The sequence below is a fragment of the Mesoplodon mirus genome, assembly GCF_964341445.2.
Source record: "Mesoplodon mirus genome assembly, chromosome: 4".
Classification (NCBI taxonomy): domain Eukaryota; kingdom Metazoa; phylum Chordata; class Mammalia; order Artiodactyla; family Ziphiidae; genus Mesoplodon; species Mesoplodon mirus.
Genome location: NC_138979.1, coordinates 17,894,516 through 17,921,156, shown reverse-complemented (window position 1 = coordinate 17,921,156; position 26,641 = coordinate 17,894,516). Strand labels below are relative to the sequence as shown.

The 26,641-nt window shown below is 41.1% G+C and overlaps 1 protein-coding gene across 18 annotated transcripts in view; it reads left to right on the top strand.

Moving 5' to 3' along the window:
- Nucleotides 1-26,641, top strand: part of PARD3 (par-3 family cell polarity regulator) — a 629,984-nt gene that overhangs the window by 293,472 nt on the left and 309,871 nt on the right. For 15 of the 18 annotated variants that reach the window (XM_082620050.1, XM_082620045.1, XM_082620044.1 and 12 more), the window contains exon 5: nucleotides 2,272-2,403. The exons of the other annotated variants lie outside the window; for them this stretch is intronic. In XM_082620050.1, coding sequence (XP_082476176.1) covers nucleotides 2,272-2,403 — 132 coding nt within the window. The remainder of the gene's footprint in view (nucleotides 1-2,271; nucleotides 2,404-26,641) is intronic. 18 annotated transcript variants of the gene reach the window in all.

Here is a 26,641-nt window from a genome sequence, read left to right as displayed (position 1 = left end):
TGCTTGTTCCAGGTGTGACCTAACGGGCATTTTAGAAGAATCCTCTGTGGAACCTTGTTGGAGAGGAGAAGGTTTGAGCCAGCCTCCAACTAGAAGGCTGCTGTAATGGTTCAGATGAGAGGCACGTCGATCCTGAACTAGGATGATGGCCAAAGGGTAAGATCTTGGCCATGAGCTTTGGATTAACGAGACCATGGAGATTAGGTACATACCTTTGGGACATCCTATTGGAAATTTAGATCATGAATTCAGAAAAGCAGTTTAGTGTTGGTGACCTGTGTGTAGAAGTTGTCGGGGAGGAGGTTTTGCACTTGTACCTTTTTGAGCTTGTTCAGGGAGACTGTAGTGAGTGGTCCATAGTAAGAGCCTGCAGGGGCCATTTAAGGGAAGACGAAGAATGATGGAGATTCAAAAGGAATCAAAAGGAAGTACCAGCAGCTTTTTGGATTCTAGACATCAGGAAAAGAGAGTTTTGTGGCATCTGGTCTCTTTACTTTAAAGATATATTTTTCCCTTTGCAAGTGGTGTTTTGTCACTATGCATACATCCGGTTCATTATCAACTTTTCACCTAATGGTTTTAGCATCCACTGATTATCTTTGCCTGAATGAATGATTTCATTAGGAGTTGAAAACGGTGATTTTTCTAATACTATTAATTGTTCTACTTCCATACCTCGGCATTTTCCTGAAAAGACAAGCCTCAGTAGTTGTGGCTCGTGGGCTCTAGAGCGCAGGCTCAGTAGTTGTGGCTCGCAGGCTCTAGAGGACAGGCTCAGTAGTTGTGGCACACGGGCTTAGTTGCTTTGAGACGTGTGGGATCTTCCCGGACCAGGGCTCAAACCTGTGTCCCCTGCATTGGCAGATGGATTCTTAATCACTGTGCCACCAGAGAAGCCCCTATCACAGCTTTTTTGAGCCATAGTGACCAAAAAGGTACAGAGTTTTACTAGTAAAAAGTACTTGCTGCTAGTGGTTAATTCTCCTGCTGAGTTTTTAAAGTTTATTTTCTGTAGTTTGATTTTTTAAAAATTACAAAGTTTCATGCCAAAACTATACTGGTAAATCTTTATAGGTTAAAAAAATTTCTTTTTCATATGTCACAGCATTGGCATAGGTCCAGGACAGTCAATTCATTTTTAAGTTTTATTCTCTGATGAAACAGAAAACAGTATCCTGGTCTATTGCTAAGGTCTACACAATGCAAATCTATTATATTATACTTTTTTGTTTCTATGTGCGTGCTGACTGCTCATGTGGTTTAAGTAATAAAGAAGAAGGATCAATCATGTATATGATGATATTTACAACCACGCTACCCTTAGCAAAGTTTTTAAGGAAAATATTTGGGTACTTAAAGTGGGGCTCTGATGTCAGTGGGTTAAAGTGAGGTTAACATTTTAAATTTATTCTTGTAGGAGATATTTGGATTTAGTTATTGAACTAAAATGTTCGACTTTCCTACCTTATCCTAGCCTTCTCATTTCTTTTCAGAACATTGAAATTAAGTTTTGCAGCTCTAAAGCCAAAGCAAGTTGTTATAAATTATTATTTGAAAGAGATACCTTGGTTGCTCTGGGGTGTATTAAATAAATATTTATCAGTTGACTAGGTTTTTATGTGAAGACATCACTCGTCATAAGCATGTCGGGGTGAACAATTATGTGTTTATTATGTACCATGTATTGGGACAGACTAATTTTTTTCTCTACTTGATATTTGAATTAATGTTTACAACTAGCTTGTGAAGGAGGCAACAGAAGAACCCAGAGTCTTCAATCTCTTGCCCAAAGTTACAGAACTGCGAGGATCTAAATAAAGAGCAAATTCATTCGTCTTCCCTGTTTTAAACATTTTTGATGCATTATAGAAAATGTCTCACAGTATTATTCTAAGATTGGAAGGAAGAAGAAAAGAGAAAATGCCGTGATTGAGTGATGATAAAAGTCTGGTATAGAAGTATTTTCCATTTTCTGGTGCATGTACTTGGCTTGGGGAGGTTGATTCGAGAGGAGGGCAGAGTGTGTTCTTCTGTCTATTGTGGGCCTGCATGTGTGGCCACAGCCCTCAGACTCCCTTATCCCAGGCAGGTGACTGCATTTCTGAGGTCTAACCTGGAGGAAATGTCCTCAGTCAGCTTTTTGGTATAGACTTGGGAAAAACATTTTAAATATGTAGAATCATTTTTCTGCTACTTTTGAAAAACCAGGTACATCATTAATTTGCAAGATCTGGTTTTTTACAAGACACCTTTTTGTTTCTTTTTGAATAGAAAGATGAAAACTACAGAAGCCTCCCACGGGACACTAGTAACTGGTCTAACCAATTTCAGAGAGACAATGCTCGCTCATCTCTGAGTGCCAGTCACCCAATGGTGGACAAGTGGCTGGAGAAGCAAGAACAGGTAACACAAACGAATCCTTCTACATGCGTCGGTGGTGTAACTTCCTAGCCCATCCCCCAGACGTTTCCCTCCATCACAGTGATGATTGGAGATAAGTGATTCTGCTGAACTGTAGTTAAGGACCAGGCTCTGTATCAGAGTGTGTGTAACATAAATGTAGACTATTTCGGTGGTGGTTCCTGATCAAAGATTTCTCATAAGCAGGTGCTGTAGATTCTCAAGTATCACCACCGTAGAGCTTGTTAGGCTGTGAGGCACAGATATTTGGTGTGAATAATACGGTTTATAGGTAGACTTTCAAGACCGCCCATGGGCTCTCCTCTTGACTGAGAGGCAATTAAGTCAAAGGATCTGAAGAGGCAAAATAAATTTTCTGTTATCCCTGACTTCACTTTATGGGAAAAATATAAGCTGTAGTGTTGTTTCAGCATTTAGACTATCTTGTCAGGTCTGGGGACTTGTCTTTTCCTAAATGTCAAGGACCTGCTGTAGGTGTCTACGTTTTCAGAGTAGCTTAGTTCACTCTGTGGGGTAGTCACCTCCAATTCATGAAATCAGAATTGTTACCACTCAGTATACATAATGGCTTCCTGTCTTGGGAAGAGGACTGTTTGCAACAAAACTGTCGGTATGAAGACTAAGAATTTATCTGGTAAGTTTTGATGTATAAAAAATTCTTGCAGTGTTGTTTTTTTAAAGTGTTAATTGTTTATTGTTAGTCACAGTGTTTCTCTGTAGTGGGAACACCAGTGTTTTCTTTGTAGTTTTAATAGTTTTGATATTAAAAATGCACTTATTTGGTTCCTTTGTCATCTATATTCTTTAAAAAGTTCATATGGATCACAAACTAGGTGAGTACTCAGTGTCAGAATGTTTTGTTGTGTATCAGTTTCAGTAATTTCTAAAATTATTGATAATTCGGTTGCCTAGATACTGGAATAGCTGTTTTTCAATTTAGATTAATGATAGCAGTGGAAAGAAGCCCTAAGTGTTCTGCTGAATTCATCTCAGTCTATGTTTTACAGCATAAACCTCCTAAAATAGTTCTGTGTATGTGGGGTGTTTGATTATGAAACAATAAAAAAGGACAGTTTGCCTTTGATACCTGTGATGGAATGATTTTTATCCTATAGTAAGGAGCATAAAACTTTGTGTGCTGGAAATAATTTTAAGATTTTTTTTTTTTTTTTTTTTTTACGGTACACGGGCCTCTCACTGCTGTGGCCTCTCCCGTTGCGGAGCACAGGCTCCGGACGTGCAGGCTCAGCGACCATGGCTCATAGGCCCAGCCGCTCCGCGGCATGTGGGATCCCCCCGGACCGGGGCACGAACCCGTGTCCCCTGCATCAGCAGGCGGACTCCCAACCACTGTGCCACCAGGGAAGCCCCAAGATTTTTTTTTTTTTTGATGTGGACCTTTTTTTTTTTTTTGTGGTACGCGGGCCTCTCACTGCTGTGGCCTCTCCCGCCACGGAGCACAGGCCCCGGACGCGCAGGCCCAGCAGCCATGGCCCACGGGCCCAGCCGCTCTGCAGCACGCGGGATCTTCCCGGACCGGGGCACGAACCTGTGCCCCCTGCACCGGCAGGCGGGCTCCCAACCACTGCGCCACCAGGGAAGCCCGATGTGGACCATTTTTAAAGTCATTATTGAATTTGTTACAATATTGCTTCTGTTTTATGTTTTGGTTTTTTGGCTGCAAGGCATGTAGGACCCCAACTTCCTGACCAGGGATCAAACCCGCACCCCCTGCATTGGAAGGCGAAGTCTTAACCAGTGGACCGCCAGGGAAGTCCCTGGAAATGATTTTAAATAGTTTAAAAACCGTGGAAGTTCTACTTAGGAAAAGCAAGTGATAAGAACAAGTGAAAACCCAGTGATAATGAAATAGTAACACCAATTGGTTTAAAATTTGTATTGTTTTGAGAAAATTACACTTTGAAGTAACTTTTTAGGATTGAGATAGTTCACCTCGGGCCTGGGGTCAGACTGGCTGCTATCGACTCTTCACCACGTGTGGGGTTTGGGCACTTGCTCACCTTGTCTGCCCCTCAGTTTATTCACATAGTGGACATAGCGGATGGGGTAATCATAGAGCTGGCCTCATTGGTGATATAATACCTGCTGAGGGCTTAGAGTCATGCCTGGTACCCAGACAAATTCAGTGTGTCTTAGTATATTTGTTGGAAAAACATTGGGTGCTAATAGAGAACATCTAGACTGCATGATAAGGAACTACTCCTTGCTCCTTTAACAAGAAGTCAGCGGGGAGGGAAGGTAGGGGTTCACTTCTGGCTCAGTGACCTTCCTGAGGGTCAAGGTTCCCCAGCTTCTCCCGGAGCCCCGCAGGCTTGGCTAGTCCTTTCCTGCTGGGTCCAGACCATCACATCCTTGCAGAGGAAGGGGGCCGGGCCCTTCTCTTCACTGTGGCCCATTTGAAAGCAGATAAGCTTTTCCTGTCACCAACACCTCCCCCTTCCCCCGCCCACCAGATGCCCTTTGTGTTTTGTTGTCCAGAATCTCATGACTTGCCTACCCCTTTCGAAATCAAAGGCAGTAAAAGTACCTGTGTTGGTTTAGACTATTTGCATTTGACCTCCTGGTGCTGGGGGTGGAAATGGGGGTTTACCTTCCCTGAAACACAATTGCTCATCATTAAACACAGTCAGGGCTCTGTTCAAGCTAAAGATGCTGAATCTGACCATTTTTATTGCAAGATTAGGAGAAAAAATTGGCAGCCCGGAGTTTCTAAAATATGATACATTTAATTACTTCTAAAAATATAACTTTGTCTTACTATTGCGGTTGTAGGCCTGTTTTTAAGGGAAATAGTATAGATTTTCTTTGTAATTTGGGGGTTTCTTTTTAAGCAAAAGGGATGCATTGAGACACAAACATTTTTTTCCCCAAAACTAAGCCTTGATTGGCTTTTGTTGAAGTTATTTGAAGTATTTGTTCCATGATAAGAAAGTTAAAAAAGAAAAAAAAAAAGTGCTTTCTTAGTATGTGTAGCCCACTGTAAATGACATTAGCTTATTGACTCCTGAGCCTGCAGTCATCTTCTTCCTTGGCTTCAGTTTAAGAAATGCCGATCCATTCGTTAAACTTAATGATTTCCCATCAGCAGGATAATTAACTAGCCTGAAGTCTATTTAACTGGACAGGAACAGCAAAAACAAAACAAAACCCATATTAAAACTTTGGCCAAAAGTAAGCACAATCGTTTGGGCAGAAGAGTACAAATAGGTTGTGCTGGATACACTGGAAATCTAGTCCAGCCGTTCTCATTTAATTGTGGATTTATTCATTTAACTGTTCCCATGAGTCATTTGACTTTAATGGCCTGATGTCTCTTCTGTGTGTTTTCTTTTTTTGCCATTAAAAATATAGTAAAGGAGTGGCATCATGTAGATAAAAGAATATTTCATATGGTTAAAAAAAAAAAAATCAGCCCTTGCCTATATGCTTTGGCATCACCGGGGTGGAACTGATGTCTTCTTTTAGTTATGCCATCTGGACTGAAGAGGTCAAGAGAGTTCTAGATTGTATATGCCTCCAGTGGTTTTGGTTTTGCTCTATTTCCTACTAGAGTGCTTGTTTCTCATTATCTCTGTTTTTTAAAGGCAATTATGACCACATCAGCTTTGCCAGTGGGAATAAACAGTAGGGATGAAAAGGACAAAGGAGGGTGTGAGTGCTGAGCTAGCAGGCGCCTCTGGAAGCTGAGGTGCTTTCTTCTAGGGGATTGATAAGGGGACCACTGAATCTTCCTTCCCTCTGTTAGAGTGTTGGTAAGTCATACCTCTGTCTCTAAAGGTGGTAGATGGTGTATCTGAACTCTGAACTCTGACCCAGGAAGCACTTGGAGTCAAAGTCAACATGATTCCAGAATCATGACTGACTCACCTTGCTCAGATTTGCCTGTAGCAGCATCCTACGTCAGGGTCATCTCAGAAGGTAGAGGACTGAACGTCTTTCAAAGACATGCTTTTCTTACCTCAATCTTGTGACTTCCTTCTCCTGGGATCTCTCAGAGGAAGCACAAAGGATTTGAAAACTAAATGGGTTTCTGTCGTGTTGCCTTAAAAATGTTCTCCTGCTTCCGAAATTTTGACTCTGAGACCCAAGAAACAAAAAACACAGCAAACCCCCCTCAGTTTTTTTTTTCTTTTTTGTAATTAATTAATTTAATTTATTTATTTTTGGCTGCGTTGGGTCTTTGTTGCTGCACGTGGTCCTTCTCTAGATGCAGTGTGTGGGCTTCTCATCGCGGTGGCTTCTCCCGTTGCGGAGCACGGGCTGTAGGCACGTGGGCTTCAGTAGTTGTGGCACACGGGCTCAGTAGTTGCAGCGCACGGGCTTAGTTGCTCCGCGGCATGTGGGATCTTCCTGGACCAGGGCTCAAACCCGTGTCCCCTGCATTGGCAGGCGGATTCCTAACCACTGCGTCACCAGGGAAGCCTCCCCAGTTTTGATGTATGACAATGCTTTAAGAAATCTGAATTCCTTGTAACGATGACCATTTCCTTGACTCTGCACGGACTCTAAGTTAATATTGGCAGATAATAGATCATAAGCTGCCTTTGTTCTTCTATCCCCACAGTTTATTGCAACTAATAAATTCCACAGAAGAGGAGGCAGGAACTTTACAATACGTGATTGGGAGAATTTGGGACCAGAATGTAGAGGGACCTTAAGGGAAATTTAAGCTAATTGGGAGCCTGCCATTTTCACTACCTTGTCTGGGTGAACAGGCCTGAAGCCAATTAACAGAAAACACTAGGAGGTGGAAGGCACAGTCCAGCCACCACTTACGCTCTGTTACAGGGGATGACTGCCCTGACCTTTAGAGAAAAGTCCACGCTTTAAGGTTCTTTCCATCCAGCAAAAACTGCATCTAATTGGCAGATTATACCGAGGGAGGCAGACTCAGGAAAAGACCTTAACTGTGTGGTGATCACGAGGTTTAGGTTTGACATTGAATGGGCCGTCCCCTCCTCTTTGGAACCTGTGAGGCCATGAGTTTTAGAAGCACTGAACTGCCTTTTTCCTTCTTATTTTGTGCACTTTTGTCACTGTCTCCAGCCACGATGCCTTTGCTCCAGGCTTTTTCATGCAGACAGAACATTGCTGAATTTTGATCACTTATTCCTTCTGAAATGAATGTGGCTAATCCAGGGATAGGTCTGTTTTTACATCAGCCTGTATTTGTTGCCTCCTAGAGATTATAATTAGAAAATAGCTGATGGTTAAATAGAAAACCTATGTAATAAAATAATGCCAGGGAATGAATGCTTATCATTGGTCCTGTTCTCAAAAAAGAAGAGTCCAACACTGTCTGCTTATCCTGATACTTTTTAAACTTTTGACAGTATTTATACATTATGATTGCTATTCACGTGCTACACAGTGAGTATAGTCACAAATTATGGAAAAGGTAAGTTACTGTGAAAGTGTTTCATTTTTACATTTCACTGTAATTTGATTAAAGCCAAAGTTTTGAGGAGCTAGAGCAGAAGTAAATTTTAAAAATTAGAGCCTGTTTTGGATGTGAGTAAACAGCGTAGTGAAGCAATGTTTTTAAGCTTATCCAGATTTTATATGGGGATAGTTTTAAAAAATGAGTAAGTCAATCAGTAGGTCCTCGTGTTCCTAGGCTTTGCCCATGTCACCCTGGCATGATGAATGACGGGGTCGGGGTCATGCTGTGGGCCCACACCTCTCTCCGTGGTTGGTTTTTCTTCCATCCACCTGCACAGGGAAGATCCTCATCCTTCCCCAAGTGCTTAAAAACCTTTTCTAAATGGGGAAAAAAATAGTCTCATCTCATTGACACTTAGAACCATCCAGATGACATAAATAACTTGTTTTCCAGAATATGAACTGATCATACTTTCTTAATGACAAAATGAGGAGGTGGCTTCTTCGGAAATCTGATTACAACAGCTGCAAACTGGTCAGTGAAATGACTGCAGGGTCAACCCCTTAGAACAAGGAAGAGCTATGGAAATTCTGACATGGGAACTGGCCGGGCTTCGTGGTCTCTGCCACACTAATGGGACAGGAGGTTAGGCTCTGGTCCTGCTAAACAGTAACTGGGATGTGGTTTGTTTGTTTATTCTTTAGCACATAGACACTGAGTAACCAAAAGACTTGATAATCTGGTCAAAAATAATCAAAGGCCCCTGCCTCCCAATTCTAAAGTTCTACAGTTTTCTATTAAAAGGCAGGGGATTTATTAATATTATTTCCTAGTTGGCAAAGTTTCGCAGAACTTGTGCCAAAGCTAATAGAATTGTTTTCACCTCTAGCAGCAGCAAATGTAGAAACTAAAAACATTGATCGCTTTAAAAATTAAGTTTAGTTTTCATTATAAAATGCCAGAGAGTTTCTTTATAGCAGAAACATGTCATGTTCACAATAACACCAAAAATGAAACCAAAACAACCTTTGAAGAGAGGTGTCATGTCTCCTGGATATGCCAAGGGCAGATTATCTTGTGCTTTGATAGTGGGATATCTGCCATTATAATACATTAGTTGAGGTTTAAAACTGATAGTGTCATCTATGTATGTGACACATATTATTTTTCAGAAGCCCTACACGTTTTCTACTTGTATCATCAAAGAACAGTGGACTCATAGCATCAAATATAAGAGCAGGACTGGAGCGCAGGGGGCTGGTGGACATTCTTCCGAGAAGGAAACACGAGTTTCCCAGCGAGCCTTGCCAGCCACCTGCAGGGCCAACTTTGGATGGCGTTTTCCCCTGAGAGCGACAAGCAGCGTTTTACCCTTATGTAAATTCAGTGGCACAGAACTCACTGGCGTGGCCTTTTCTCAGTTGAATAAATTCTGCAACCTTCATTTTCACTATAGACAAAATGGGGAAAATAACACCCGCTATTGGCTTCATGCGTGAAGGTTGAGTGAGTAGCACATATCAAAATGCAGATCCAGTTTTTGGTGCATCGTGGGCACTGGTTGGGTGCCGCTTTCCTATCTTTATTTTGGGTAAGAATAGCCTCAGTAACTCTCCCTGTGTCACAACAGTCGCTGGCTGTTTTTCTCCTGGCATATTGGGGGTACCATTTGGGGTGCTGTGCTGGTTCCTTTTCATTCCTGGTGGATTTCTAATGCCCTCATCATCCTTCCAGAATTGGATTCTTGCTTCCATGGCATCTTACCAGAATTAAAATAAAAGTTAATCATTTTAAATCATCTCTGGTTCTTTTCTGAAGAACATAATCTGACATAAAAATGACATTAGTGTTCATCTCTGTGTCTGTGTCCATTTTTTATATTCCCTTTTGGTTTTGGCAAGCACGTGTGGGTTTTTTTTTTGTTTTTTTTTTTTGCGGTACGCGGGCCTCTCACCGCTGGGGCCTCTCCCGCTGCGGAGCACAGGCTCCGGATGCGCAGGCTCAGCGGCCATGGCTTACGGGCCCAGCCGCTCCGTGGCATGTGGGATCTTCCTGGACTGGGGCACAAACCCATGTCCCCTGCATCGGCAGGCGGACTCTCAACCACTGCGCCACCAGGGAGGCCCTCACGTGTGGTTTTGATACGATTAGATCTAAGGATGCCATTTAAGAATGCTCAGTGTCTTACTAGGGTCTCTGCTTGGCCACTTTCTAAGCTTCTGGGTTCCTTTGTGAAGTGAATGGAGCTCGGGAGACACAGGGCTGCCCATGGGCTTTTAGAGTGAGGGGTGCAGTTTAAGGGGTACTAGTCGATTCTCCTGTTCCTTTATGACTGGCCATTTTTATTGCTTCCTTGGCCTATGGAGCTCAAAGCCTGCAAGCAGCAGGGAAGTGCTTCAGAAATTCTACCGAGTGACAAATCTTTGGTGGTGTGTGGATTAACCTTCACGGGGCGTCTCTTAGTAGCTGATGATTTTCTTGCCTGTGAATACAGCTGCTAGAACTAGATGTTTCGAGCTTGCACTGTGGATAAAAGCTACAACCCTCAGGTGCCTTTTCATAAATTCATTGCAGGCAGTCTTCAAGATTTTGTCATGAGCTGTGTGATTAAATATGACCATGAAAAAAATACAGGCTTTCTCCTCTCTCTTTATCCCTACCCATCTGTATGTCATTTGCTTTTGAAAATTTGTTCTTTATTTCTACATTCAGTGAGCAGGGGAACTGCTATCCTTGAAAAATCCTGGTTAAGAAATTGCATTAACATCTTTGGCTTACAGTATGTTGTTTTCACTACCCGTTTCCTGCAGCCTGCCTGTAGCAATTGAATCCCTCTAAGCCATTTAAAATTTTGGAATGTTATGATCTAGGTAGGTATACTTTTTCAAAATCAGTCTTATACAGGCTTTTTCCAGCTACCTTCAACAGGATTCTGGAATGGTCCTGAAAAAATGGCCGTTTTTAAGCACTAAAACATTTTGCCCAATGGTTTTATGTTCTTTTTTCCGCCACTAAGGCCTGGGTATATGTGCCCTGTAGTATTTTCATTGGGTCTGTGTATCTATGAGACATTTTTTAAAAATTAATTAATTTATTTATATTTATTTTTGGCTGTGTTGGGTCTTCGTTTCTGTGTGAGGGCTTTCTCTAGTTGTGGCAGGCGGGGGCCACGCTTCATCGCGGTGCGCAGGCCTCTCACTATCGCGGCCTCTCTTGTTGCGGAGCACAGGCTCCAGAGGCTCAGGCTCAGTAGTTGTGGCTCACGGGCCTAGTTGCTCCCCGGCATGTGGGATCCTCCCAGACCAGGGCTCGAACCCGTGTCCCCTGCATTAGCAGGCAGATTCTCAACCACTGCGCCACCAGGGAAGCCCTATGAGACATTTTTTTTCCTTCATTTCTTCCTCCGTCCCTCCCTTCCTTTCTCTCTTTCTTTTCTCTGCTCTTATGGTTGAAAGGAGGTTGTTGATCAGCTTTCTTTTTAAAGAAGAAAATACTGAAAAATAAGCATGTAATTTCCACAACATACACCTGATGGTATTGCAAGGTGGGGGGTTTGTTTGGGCTTTTAGGTTTCACTTTATGTATTTGTAGAAATATATACTCCTTTGCATGAAGAACATATTACTTGGAATATTTTATTTTTAGTAAATCAAACTTCATAAGATTAGAAGATGGAGTAATGTTCTCTCTCTCTCTCTCTCTCTCTCTCTCTATTTTTAATAAATACCATAATTCCCAAACTGTAAGATAAAATGGCAATGTGGATATTAATCAGAATCAAGTTAAACCCTTTGAGAAATGCAGTGTCTCTTCCTGCCTGCGGTAATCCCTTATTTCTCTGAATTCATTCTTGTATCCTCCTGTTCCCATCATTACATTTACAAACCTTCCTGGGCTTGTGCTGCCTGTCCTCATACCTGGAAGAAGCTTCCCTAAGGCCAGCCGTCTTCACCTCTGTTTTGTCTGCCATCCCTTCTCAGTCTTAGGACTTTGCCTTCGTATTTAATTCCTCTCTACACAGTCCTGAACGTGTGTGTCTGTCTCTGCACTAGATCTTTCCACCCAGCAGATATGTGCTTCAGTTAACACTCCCCCTGCCCCACACGCCCTTGTCTCCCTTTTGCCTCTGCCTGGCTTACTGTCCCTCCCAGTTCACAGATTTGGTTCCTTCTTACCTTTCATGTATCCAACCCCATGCATCCCCCCCCTCCCAGGGGACCCTCCCCTAATCCTCATGCTTGCAGGAGGGGGACATTCCTGCTGCCCTTACATTATTGTCTCTTCTTTCATCAGCCTTCTGTTTATAACATTTATGAGTTTGAATTTATCTTTGTTTATGTCTGTTTCCATGCGCTAAAATGGCACAGGCGTTGTCTTGGTTACTGTTTGTTTGTAGCTCCGAGTCATCCCCCATGTGTTTTTTTGTTTGTTTTTTTTGCTGTACGTGGGCTTCTCACTGCTGTGGCCTCTCCTGTTGCAGAGCACAGGCTCCAGGTGCGCAGGCTCAGCGGCCATGGCTCACGGGCCCAGCCGCTCCGCGGCATGTGGGATCCTCTCGGACGGGGGCACAAACCCGCGTCCCCTGCATAGACAGGCAGACTCTCAATCACTGCGCCACCAGGGAAGCCCAGGAATTGATTCTTATAGAAAGATAACCTCACATAGGTTGTAGAGAATTTTTTTTTTAAATTAACGCTTATTAGGTGTCCCTATTTATTCCTTATCATCCTCTGGGCTCATTGAACATCTAATGAGACGAGTGATTAGAATTATGGGGTCTTCCCTGCTACCTTGGAAGATAGTATACTCGTTGGACTATATGGGGATTAATTTGATAGCATGATTTCTTTTTTAATTAATTAATTAATTAGTAAACATCTTCGTTGGAGTATAATTGCTTTACAATGGTGTGATAGTTTCTGCTTTATAATAAAGTGAATCAGCCACACATATACATATATCCCCATTTCTCCTCCCTTTTGCGTCTCCCTCCCACCCTCCCTTATCCCACCCCCCTAGGTGGTCACAAAGCACCAAGCTGATCTCCCTATACTATGTGGCTGCTTCCCACTAGCTATCGGTTTTACATTTGGTAGTGTATATATGTCCATGCCACTCTCTCACTTTGTCCCAGCTTACCCCCCCCACCCATGTCCTCAAGTCCATTCTCTACATCTGAGTCTTGATTGCTGTCCTGCCCCTAGGTTCTTCAGAACCATTTTTTGTTGTTGTTGTTAGATTCCATACCGTGTTAGCATACGGTATTTTTTTTTCTCTTTCTGACTTACTTCACTCTGTATGACAGACTCTAGGTCCATCCACCTCACTACAAATAACTCAATTTCATTTCTTCTTATGGCTGAGTAATATTCCATTGTATATATGTGCCACATCTTCTTTATCCATTCATCTGTTGATGAACACTTAGGTTGCTTCCATATCCTGACTATTGTAAATAGAGCTGCAATGAACATTGTGGTACATGACTCTTTTTGAATTATGGTTTTCTCAGGGTATATGCCCAGTAGTGGGATTGCTGGGTCGTATGGTGGTTCTATTTTTAGTTTTTTAAGGAACCTCCATCCTTTTCTCCATAGTGGCTGTATCAATTTACATTCCCACCAACAGTGCAAGAGGGTTCCCTTTTCTCCACACCCTCTCCAGCATTTATTGTTTGTAGAGTTTTTGATGATGGCCAATCTGACCGGTGTGAGATGATATCTCATTGTAGTTTTGATTTGCATTTCTCTAATGATTAATGATGTTGAACATCCTTTCATGTGTTTGTTGGCAATCTGTATATCTTCTTTGGAGAAGTTTCTGTTTAGGCCTTCTGCCCATTTTTGGATTGGGTTGTTTGTTTTTTTTGATATTGAGCTGCATGAGCTGCTTGTAAATTTTAGAGATTAATCCTTTGTCCGTTGCTTCATTTGCAAATATTTTCTCCCATTCTGAGGCTTGTCTTTTCGTCTTGTTTGTAGTTTCCTTTGCTGTGCCAAAGCTTTTAAGTTTCATTAGGTCCCATTTGTTTAATTTTGTTTTTATTTCCATTTTTCTAGGAAGTGGGTCAAAAAGGATCTTGCTGTGATTTATGTCATAGAGTGTTCTGCCTGTGTTTTCCTCTAAGAGTTTGATAGTGTCTGGCCTTACATTTAGGTCTTTAATCCATTTTGAGTTTATTTTTGTGTATGGTGTTAGGGAGTGTTCTAATTTCATTCTTTTACATGTAGCTGTCCAGTTTTCCCAGCACCACTTATTGAAGAGGCTGTCTTTTCTCTATTGTATATTCTTGCCTCCTTTATCAAAAATAAGGTGACCATATGTGCATGGGTTTATCTCTGGGCTTTCTATCCTGTTCCACTGATCTACATTTCTGTTTTGTGCCAGTACCATACTGTCTTGATTACTGTAGCTTTGTAGTATAGTCTGAAATCAGTGAGCCTGATTCCTCCAGCTCTGTTTTTCTTTCTCAAGATTGCTTTGGCTCTTCGGGGTCTTTTGTGTTTCCATACAAATTGTGAAATTTTTTGTTCTAGTTCTGTGAAAAATGCCATTGGTAGTTTGATAGGGATTGCATTGTGATTTTTTTTTAATTAAAAAAATTTTAGAATATGTTATTTACTTGATTTTTTTTTGCGGTACGCGGGCATCTCACTGCTGCGGCCTCTCCCATTGTGGAGCACAGGCTCCAGACGCGCAGGCTCAGCGGCCATGGCCCATGGGCCCAGCTCCTCCGCGGCATGTGGGATCCTCCCAGACTGGGGCACGAACCCATGTCCCCTGCATCGGCAGGCGGACTCTCAACCACTGTGCCACCAGGGAAGCCCTATTTACTTGATTTTCGCAAAGTAATATATTCATAGCTCCCAAATCAAACATTGTACATGGATATTACACAATACTTCCTTCCAGCCCCCAGCTCACCTCCCCTTATTGCAACCACTGTTACCAAGTTCCTGTGGACCCTCTCAAAGAATACCATTCTTGCATGAGCAAATATGAAACTATATTCTGTTTTCACATTGTTACTTAAATACTACCTATCATCTTCTGGGGTTTGATTTTTCTGCTGAGAATGGCTGGGTGATCTTTGTATATGGAAACATAAAAAGGGTCTATTTTTTAAACTGTTTACTAATTTTCCTTTGTACAGATGGAATGTTGTCTCCTGATGAACACGTTGATTGTTTACTGTGTTTTTTTTTTGTTTTAATTTATTTTTGCGGTACGCGGGCCTCTCACTGCTGTGGCCCCTCCCGTTGTGGAGCACAGGCTCCGGATGCGCAGGCTCAGCGGCCATGGCTCACGAGCCTAGCCGCTCCACGGCATGTGGGATCTTCCCGGACCGGGGCACAAACCTGTGTCCCCTGCATCGGCAGGCGGACTCTCAACCACAGCACCACCAGGGAAGCCCTGTTTACTGTGTTTTGTTCTTGCAAACAACAGCCCAGTGAATAACCTTTGTCCTTCAGCCACTTGGCATTGAGTATCTCTTGGATGGAAACCTAAAAATGAATTGTATATTTGTGGGTTTGTACGAGAGTATATACATGTATAACTTTGATGGATGTTTCCAGACTGACCTCAGTAGATGCTGGACCAAGTTACACTCCCACCAGCAATGCCCAGGAGACCCCGTGCACTCTGTCATGTCACGTTACAACATGAGGTTCTGTGAAATCTGTTCAGCCTATGAGATATGCCTTTGAAATCATTCCCTTTCCCCACTCTCTAGAGCATAAGGCTGTTGACATAGTTTGCAGCTTGTGAGCTGAGAGTGGGCTTCCTTTCCTCTTAGGGAGAACAGGTCGCTCAATCCCTGTCTTCCTGGGAGGAAGAGGAAGCCTTTGCGTGCACAGTGGGGTTGGGGTGGGGTGGGGAGGGTGTTCTTGTTACTCCTTCACAAAGTAACACGGAGGAAACACACCATAGTATTAGTTTTGATGCTGCTGTTTCTGTTGTGGGTGGATCTTCCTGCCACCCCTTTATGGACATCCCAGCGCTTTTCCCCTGCACCCCCAGCGCTGCCAGCTCCCCTGAACTTGTTTGGTCTCCAGATTCATCTTGTGCTTACGTCGCTGGCCTTTTGAACATGCTCATCCACTCTCCCCTTGCCTCTTCCTAAGTCCTCTCCCCCTGGTCAGAACTTGGAAGTCTCCACTCTGGAGATGTCCTGACTTCCTGCCTTCCGTGGCCCATTATCCTATCCACCTACTCCTGCCCAAACCAAGGGAAGGAGCACCCAGGAGCTTTTATTCCCTTTCTTTCCATCATGGCACTTACCATGTTTCATTTTAATTACGGGTCTTTCTCTTTTAATGAGAGCACGGCCCGTATTTGTTGCTCAGGGTTTCTGTTTGTGAGGGAGGCATGCCTAAACTTCTGGTGGCATTAAATCTCTTTTTCAGCCTTTGCATCTAAGCACACCTTACTTTCACTGAATGCTTTTGTAATTGTAAAGGGCTACATACTTATAATTTGTGTATCTAAATGGTTATTCTGTTAACACATTTTTATAGCCAACATTTTGATAGAAAATATATTATTCCATAGAGAGTATATCTTTCCTTACAGTGAATGTTTAACTTTTCAAGAATCTCTTCTAGATTAAATTGGGAAAATTTTGAGGGGAGGGCAAGGAAAGTTAGATTATATCAGCAGAAATCTAGGCTTTTGGACTTACTCCTATTTTAAGTCCCCAGAGGGACTAATTTTCCTGAGAACTTTGTATTTTAATCATAAACATACCCGATTCAGTAATACTTTCATAAACCTTTGGCTGAGAGTTTGGCATTAATGTCCTGAACTCATAGAAAGAGAAACATATTTTTGTGGATTGGCCAAGAAAAACAGGTCTCAATTCAAATAAAAATAATGTTTCTTATTTTAAAAAGATTTTTCCACTGAGTTATGTGTTAAACGTTTTGCTAATTTAGTTGTCTAATATTGCACATGACTTAGGCAGTGATTTGATATACTTTCTGTGGCTCAATATAATGCCTATCTGAATTTTTTTAAATTTTGCTCTTCAGTAAGAGTTAAGTTGAATTAGGGTACACATAATTATTTAACTAACTTTTATTATTTATTTTGTGGATTTTTATAAAATGATAAATCCCACGTCTTATTTCTTTAAATATATTGGAAATCGTAAAATATGCAAAGGACTTTTATTGATGGTGAAAATGCCTTCTTTAAGGTGCACGTGCATTTTCCCTTCTGTAAGTGACTGGACCAGCATTTTGAATCTACTGCATCCCTGGGGAATCTTTCTCTTGGCTTCTCTGACGTTCTGTCTCTAAGCTCAGTCATTGTTTTATTTGCAGAAATGTCTTTCTTCTGCTTTTCCCATGTGCGTGCATGCAGGTCATTTTTCTAAATGGGTTTTTACGTGCTCTTCCTTGGCATGACCTTTCAGTTTCTCTTCCCGTCTTTCCAGCTTTGTGTTGCCCACAGATACTAGCCGACTACTTCTGTCTAGATGTCTTTGAGCTCTCTTTACACTTTCTCCCAAGCAGAGGGACGTGGTCCCTAGTCTAAAGGGCAGTGCGAGTTGAAACCCCTTGCTCTGGACCGGACTCTCCATCCATCTGTGCAATCCATCACAGCCTCTGTATGCCAGAGTGACCTCACCTCCTGTGAAATTGTCTGTAGTTAATTTTCAAATGTTTCCTAGAGCTAGAAAATTCTATAATTGTCAGTGACTTTCTTGTTTCTTGTCATTTTGCCATGGGTCTCCCAGGTTTCAAACTTACTTTGTGTCTTTCTCTTTCTGCTGCTTCTTGTTTTATCTCTTGCCAGGTACTACATATTATACCTTCAGTCTTGCATATATACGTGTTCTTTCTACCTTCTAGCACCTGTTCTCACTTCAGCCATACTTCTTTCGACTGGACTGATGTTTCCCTCTACCATCTGTCCCTCCTTTAAGTCAATGCTGCACATTCCTATTTGCTTAATATTTCAAACCACTGTTTGTATTGCATCACCTCCAAGTTTAAAGGCATAGAAAAACTCCCTCCTGCAGTGATTTAAAATTAACCTCATTAGCTTGGTGTCCTGTATACTCTGCAATCCAAAATCCAAGTTAACTTCTTTAGACTTCATCTCCTACTATGACCTCATGCATATCCTATGCTCTGTTGGACTTCTATGCATTCCTTTTAAATAAATATTCCTTCTATTAAATAAATATTCCTTCCATTTCTTCTATTCCTCCAATGCCCCCCCCCTTTTGAATCAGTGTTGTGTCGTTAATTACTTAATCCAGTCTCTGGTCACGTGTTTTGGACGCTCGCTTTAAGATCCTGCCCTGCTTGAGGATGGAGTGCTTGGAACAGGGAGGAGACCAGAACTGAGGCCTAGTTCATGCTTCTTAATGGGAATCTTGCATAAGCTGCTTAACCTCTAGCTTCCTGGAGGGGCAGAACCTGGATGGAAATGGTCACTTAAGGAAAACCAATATTCCAGAAGTCTCTCTGGAAAACAAGGAGTCTGGTAAAATTTTGAGGAAATCTAAATCATTGATTTCAGTTAATGATCTTTTTTTTTCTTAATTAATTAATTTATTTTTGGCTGCGTTGGGTCTTTGCTGCTGTGCGTGGGCTTTCTCTAGTTGCGGCGAGCTGGGGCTATCCTTTGTTGTGGTGCGCGGGCTTCTCCTTGCGGTGGCTTCTCTTGTTGCGGAGCACAGGCTCTAGGTGCGCGGGCTTCAGTAGTTGCGGCACACGGGCTCAGTAGTTGTGGCTCGCGGGCTCTAGAGCGCAGGCTCAGTAGTTGTGGCACACAGGCTTAGTTGCTCCACGGCATGTGGAATCTTCCTGGACCAGGGCTCAAACCCATGTCCCCTGCATGGGCAGGTGGATTCTTAACCACTGCGCCACCAGGGAAGTCCTCAGTTAATGATCTTTACACAAAATACCGATCCGTTTTTATCCCATGACGTCAGGGGTTATTTTCTTGCCTTTGAGCCAAAGATGTTCTGGTGCTCTGTGTGTGTGGAGCCCCGTATGAGGAGGCTGTGTCGTGTGCTCCCAATCAGAGGCTCAGATTTGATTCCTGCCTTAAGGGATTTGTTAGTCTGTCTGCTCTGAACCCCCCTTTCCTTATCTGGACTGTTGGAGGAATTACCTCTTTCTTACTAATAAAGTTCAGAAGCTTCAGTGACCTTATCACAGTGGTTTACAAATTATGCTCCTGACCAGAAAAACTTAGATTTCTGTTGCCCTTAGCTGTGTGACCGTGGTCACTTTGATTTGACTCTTCAGTAAAATAATATAGCTCAGCAGTCAATAAGCGTTACTTTAATTACATAATATGTTAGTCAAAACCTAATATAAAAGTTATTGCTATTCTTTGTCACACACCCTGTCCTAGTGATTGCTTTAAATTGTCAATAGTCATGTTCTATCATTAGGAACTCAACCTGCTTCTTATCTTTAAATATAAGGCCTTGTCGGATAGAAAAATAAGCGAATTACATTCAACAGTCTATTCTACTGTCAAAAAGTGTAGTTTTTTTTTTGTATGTGAAACAAATGTGTAGTATTTAGTCAAAATAATTCTGTCCCTGCTCTCAGATGCCTTGTAGTCTCTTGGGGCAACAGAGCACTGTGATCCTTTTGTGCTTCTGCTGAGTAAGAGGTGGGTGAAGGGCACCGCATGGACACTTCAGTGCATGTGACAGTTGGATGGATATTCAGTTACTCTACCCCAAAACACTGGGACTGCTTTGGATAAATAGATGGTATTCACTTTGGGTCTTGAAAGAGGACAGTGGTACCCCGGTAAAGCCAGGTTACAGGAAGATAAGCATAGGGGAGGTTTTGTTGGTGAGAAGTCGGGTGTGATGGGAGTTTAGTGTTCATGTGTGGACAAGATAGATATTAGAAGTTAAATTGGGTCCAGATTGTGTGGAAGTATCCAAATAGATATTATGCAAATACAACATTGGTGATGGAGAAAAGGGGTCAAATCTGTCACATTGGTTCAAACAGCAAGTTTCTTTACCCATTAAAGTACACTGAAGATGGATTTGAGAAGAGAAACCCCCATTAGAAGGATAAGAAATGATGTCCTAAATCCATGCTGTTGCAGCAGAGATGAAAAGAATAAATTTGATAGGTACTAGGAGGTAGAATCAATTGGTCTTGGTAGTAATCAAGATGTGATTTCCTATGGTTGAGATATTAAAAATGGCTCACAACAATTTCAGTAGAACGAAGGGCCAGGCACCAGATTTCTGGGGGGTTGAGGGATAAATGGAAGGTATAAAACATGAAAAACTAAGAGAAGAAGAGGAAGACGTTTTGTTTTTTTAAATGATGGGAGGAATTGTTGCTTAGTTGCCTGCGGATATGAAGAAGTCATTGCTCCTTGGGATAGGGCTGTTCGCTCAAAATTTAAAGGTAAAGAGAACCTTGATTACCTTGCATTAATAAGCCAGATTTCATCAGGCTTCATATTTGATTAGTTCCTCCTGGAGTCTTTAAAAGACCCTTCTGGTTGCTACTGACCTGAATGGTTTTGTGTTACTGGAATATATCTTGTTGGCTGTTTCTTCCAACAGATTACTATGAATATATTAAATAACATTAGGCTTGATTCTTATCCCAAGGAATTCTGACTATTAAAATCTCTGTTCATTCTGAGGAACTTTTTGTTTAGCAGAAAATAGGATATGGCTGGTGATTTTTATTTTTTACCCTCTGCATGTGTTGCTCTACATAATGAATATGAGTTGCTCTACATAATGAGATGATGGAACTGTTTATCATCAAACTTCAGCTTCTTTCTTCTATTGTTTTTCTACTATTAGGTAAGATGTTAATGTATAACTAATTGTACCTTATGGTATATACCGCTTGCAAGTACAGAAATATATCTGAGCTTCAGAATAAAGGGGAATTTAAGAGTTAATCTTCAGTCAGTGGTGAGCTGCTTTTTGCTAGAATAATATTGCTTAGGGACTTCCTACGAATAAGAAGATAAAAATTGGGCCAGGGTTTCATGGTTTCTTTTCAATTTCTCATGTGACTTAAAATTTGCCAGGTTGTTAATATTTGAATTGTAATAATGATTCTGTGAATTTTTAAAAAATCATTGGGATTTTAAGGTGGTCTGGAAAACGTGGGTGATTGTTATATAATTTAATGTCTTGATACTCCAGTTCTCATCAAAACAACTTTAATAATAACAAACACATGGGCTGACTTTTTTTTTTAACCCCAAGAGTCTGTGTGTGTGTGTGTGTGTGTGTGTGTGTGTGTGTGTGTGTGTGTGGTTGTATATGTGCATCTCTGTGTTGTATTTAGTTAAGGTAATTAATTTTTGGTTAATAATTACAAGATATACTATTTCTTGACCTTTAGTATGCTAAACTTTTTTTAAACTAAGAGCTTGTTTATTTTATTTATTTTTTACTGAGATAAAATTGATGTATAACATTGTGTAAATTTAAGGTGTACAAAACGTTTATTCGATACATTTATGTTTTGCAGTATGGTTACCACTGTAGAATTATCTTACACCTCTATCCACATCACATAGTTATCTTTTCTTTTTTTGTGGTGAGAACAATTAAGATATAGTTTCTTAGCACCTTTGGAGTTTGTAATACAGTATTGTTGACCATAATCACAATGCATTAACCCCCAGTGCTAAGCTCTTAATATGCATTGTCCTTATACAGAACCTATGAGGTAATGTTTAGCATTATTATCCCCATTTCCTGGATGAGAAATGTGAGCCTTAAGAGTCATACAACTTGCTAAAGGTCACACAGGGAGTACAACACTTTGCATTCAAGTCAAGGTCTTCCTGGCTCTAAAATCCATTCATTCTATTATCTAGTTAATGATAACTGCGTAGACAAAGATAACTTCCCCTGAGATTCACAAGGGTGGAGCTGTTGACCTGGGGTGTGTTTTGGGAAGCCTTTGAGGTCTGTTCCTTGATTGCACAAGCTTTCTTAGGGTCTTTTCTCTGCTTCTCTGCCTGGAATGCGTTTTCCCCAGACTTACCCTTGCTTAACTCTCCCCCGTCTTTCAAACCTGTGCTCAGATCTCACCTTCTCACTGAGACTTTCCGAACCCCTGTTTAGGACTGTAAGGGGTTGCTACCCCTGCTGAACCCCCGACTTTCCCTGCCTTTTTCATTCCCAGTTCTCCTGGCCGTACTCTATTTTTACTAGCACTTTCTTACCTACATGTAATTTGCTTATTTATCACACTTACTGTAAATTTTCCATTCCTGCCTGTTAAAATATGTTTCAGGAGGGCGGGAATATTGCCTGTTTTGTTCACTCCTGTGTCCCCAATGCCTTGGACAGCGCCTGGCACATCATAGGCATTCAATCATTGAATAAATAAATAAGTGGCTAGATGCACGAGAACTCCCTGAATTCATAAGGAAGATACCCCCCCTTTTTTTTAATGAGCTTGTTCCTAGGGAAAGCATCGATGGCTTTTCTCAGGTTCTTACTTTATTAGACTACACCCTGCGTCTATCCCAAGGGGTGGTGATTCATATGTTCATTAACTGAATTAAAAAAAACATGGAAACAGAATCACTAACTTGAAAAAAAAATGCATCCCCATGTTCATTGCAACATTATTTACAGTAGGCAAGGTATGGAAACAACCTAAGTGTCCATGGATGGTTGAATGGATAAAGAAAATGTGGTATGCACATAACACACACACAATGGAATATTATTCAGCCATAGAAATAAGGAAATATTGCCATTTGTGAAACATGGATGGACCTTGAGGGCATTATGCTGAGTGAAATCAGTCAAACAGAGAAAGACAGATACCACATGATCTCACTTATATGTGGAATCTAAAAACAAAAACAAAAAACCAAATTCATAGATACAGAGAACAGATTGGTAGTTGCTAGGTGCAGATGCATGGGGGTGGGCAAAATGGGTGAAAGTGGTCAAAAGGTACACACTTCCAGTTATAAAATAAATAAGTCCTAGGGATATAATGTACAGCATGGTAACTACAGTTAACAATACTGTATTATATATTTGAAAGTTGCTAAGAGATTAAAGTTCTTACCACAAGAAAAAAAATTTGTAACTGTGTGGTGATGGACGTTAACTAGACTTGTGGTGATCACTTTGCAATATATACAAAGATCAAATCATTATGTTGTACACCTGAAACTAATATGTTATATGTCAATCATATCTCAATTAAAAAAATAGATACCAAGTTTTCAGCTGTATATGATTCAGAGAGATCAAAACTATCAAGAACTAGCATATACTAGTTAATTTAAAACTTTTCCTTGGAATCATTTTGAAAAGATAAATTGTGTTTTACATTTTAAAATTACAGATTGAAGAGTCACAGAATGCATGTTAACATGTATATATGTTTGAATGTCATCATTTGAGACAACGGGCCAAACTGTGGGACCGAGTGCTTCATAAATGCTATAAATACACAGTTGAAGTGACCAGTTGTGGTCTGTATCTTCTTTCTGAGAATGTACACCTATGATGTGTCTCAATTCAATTCTGCAAGAATAATTGTACACGTAAAATATGTAACAAACTGAGCTGGGCAATGAGCATCTCCTGGTCCAAGGGACGATTCCTTTCCCTAGTCATGTAAATGGCCGCAGTGCTGTGTAATAAGTAAGAAATATCAGGAGCATGTGTGCAGCTGTAGACATATAGTTGAGGCCCGCTGAGTTCTGGGGTCTTGGTCATGAGCCATTTGGTCACTTATTCCATTCCCTTAATGATCATACACCCTTGTTTTGGCTATCTGTCTCCCACACATGAACTGGTTGTTAAAAGGTTGAATGCTGTTAATCAGAGTATATCATTTAATAAAACAAGTAGGAATAAAAATTCCTCTTCACTTCGGTATATTGGCTCAATGAAGCCCTTTTTACTGAAATATTTTTGTCTCATTTTCAAAGAAAACAAGAGTAATTGTCTTCTTATAAATAGATGCTCACCCTCACTGGGAATCATGGAAAAGCAAATTAAAATATTGATTTTTTGGCTATAGTTCAGCAAAAAAATTTAGCCGAAAAATTTTAGCAATCCATTGGTTGCAAAGATGTGGCCCTATAGGCACACTTGCGTGCTATAGATTGGAAGGTACTTGATGAAGCCTTTCTGAAAGTGAATTTGGCAATATCTCTCTCTGATTTCAAAATTTTACTAGTGGGAATATTACCTACAGAGAAATGTTGGCTCATGGATAAGTATGTTAATTGTTACAGTAGTAAAAAATATAGAAACAAGCTACTCTTGTCCATTAATGGAGGAGTAACTATGTCAATTATTCTATATTGTACTAAGGGATACTCTGCAGCTATTAAAAGAATTCAGGTTAAAATACCTGTATAAATATTGAAAGATTTCCAAGACATGTTAAGTTAAAAAAACAAGTTTCACAGGGCATATATAATATGTTTCATTTCATATAAAAATTACACCTGCATATATGGGCATCTCACATATATACTGTTATAGAGAGGGAATTGGAGGGATATTTTCCAAATTACAACTGTGATTCATTTTAAAGGGGGGACTTGTGGAGGTAGCATGGGGCTTCCGTGTTGTATTCTGTGTACATTAGCACCAGTTTAATCTTTTATGAGTTGACGTGATGATGGGGAAACACTCCTCATAACATTAAAAAAAATTGCTAAAGAGACACATACACTCCAACGCTGAGGTGGGTTGGTTTCCCTTGCTTCAAAGAGCATTTCTTTCTTTTTTAAAAATCATTCATTCATTCATTTATGGCTGCGTTGGGTCTTCGTTGCTGTCCACCAGCTTTCTCTAGTTGCGGCGAGCAGGAGCTACTCTTCATTGTGGTGCGCAGGCTTCTCATTGCGGTGGCTTCTCGTTGCGGAGCACAGGCTCTAGGTGCGCAGGCCTCAGTAATTGTGGCACACAGGCTCAGTAGTTGTGGCTCGCAGGCTCTAGAGCACAGGTTCAGTAGTTGTGGTGCACGGGCTTAGTTGCTCCGCGGCATGTGGGATCTTCCCGGACCAGGGCTCGAACCCGTGTCCCCTGCATGGGCAGGTGGATTCTTAACCACTGCGCCACCAGGGAAGCCCCCAAATAACATTTCTTTGTATTACTTCTCTCCCATTCTTCCCTCAACGCCCAACATCTTCTTTAACATTTACTTGATGATAAATTTTAAATTAATATTTTAATATTTAAAAATTACCCTATTATTTTTTATATTCAATTTTATAAATGCATAGCACCTTTTACTTAAAAGTTTAATGCATTCTCAGAGGACAAGATTGGAATCACTTGCCCTCTGAAAACGGCACACGACCAGATAAATGTCCTCATGTCTCGTGCCGTGATTTGAAGGTAGTCACTCAGTAAACACTAGTAAATTAAAGATTTCTAAACAGATTAAATTAATTTTCTGAAGAACTGTAATCATGGATGTTTAAACAGACCATGAATTTATTTGCTGTCGTTTATGAGACAAAAGATTAAGTCTGGTAGAATAAGTTACTCCTAATTTCCATCAGGAATGTGGATAATGTCCAAAATAAAGAATGTATAATCACCAACCATGGTACTTAACTGCCTTGAAGAGTTTCATGATAAACACCTAAAAATTTACTTTTTAAATCTCAAAAATTATCATCCATTAATCTAGCATGTAGAATAATTTTTTTTGAATTAGTATATCTAAATCTTTGAAAATATACAATTATGAAATGGATTTATTTTTATAGACTTAAGAAAAACCTTTATAAGTATGCTTTTAATAAGCAAAAGTTATTCTTTAAAATATGATTTTAGACTTGCCTTGCTACTTTCCTACCACATACTCTGAAACCAAATCTTATCCTTTCTAGGTTGGTCATGGGTCATTTCCCTCTGTGGAAACTTTTGTAAAATCACACTGTAATCTGTTAAACCAAGGGTATTTTAATTTGTATCATATGGGAAAGCACCTGTGAAATCCTTGCCTAAATTTCTAATCTTTCATAATTTAAACTTAATTTGTCTCTCTCCTTTTTTCCTTTTTTTTTTGGATGGGGGCAGTTTAAAATGTCAGCAAAGCTGAACAGAAATAAATGCATTTGGTAATTGAAAACAATTAAGATGTATACTCATCATTTTTTTGCAAAAATTTCTCCAAATTAAAATTAAACCTAGGGCTTCCCTGGTGGTGTGGTGGTTAAGAATCCGCCTGCCAATGCAGGGGACACGGGTTTGATCCCTGGTCCGGGAAGATCCCACATGCCACGGAGCAACTAAGCCCGTGCGCCACAACTACTGAGCCTGTGCTCTAGAGCCCACGAGCCACAACTACTGAGCCCGCGTGCTGCAACCACTGAAGCCTGCACGCCTAGAGCCCATGCTCTGCAACTAGAGAAGCCACCGCAATGAGAAGCCTACACACCGCAAGGAAGAGTAGCCCCTGCTCGCTGCAACCAGAGAAAGCTCGCGCACAGCAACGAAGACCCAACGCAGCCAAAAATAAAAATAAATAAATAAATAAAAAGTTAAACCTAGCCAGTTGTACTCCATTTTCTGTTTTTATCCTCAAGTCACCTTTAAGAATATCTATGGGGCTTCCCTGGTGGAGCAGTGGTTGAGTCCACCTGCCGATGCAGGGGACACAGGTTCGTGCCCCGGTCTGGGAGGATCCCACATGCCGCGGAGCGGCTGGGCCTGTGAGCCATGGCCGCTGAGCCTGTGCGTCCGGAGCCGGTGCTCCGCAACAGGAGAGGCCACAACAGTGAGAGGCCCGTGTACCGCAAAAAAAAAAAAATATATATATGGCAACTTAAGCTCAATGGTTC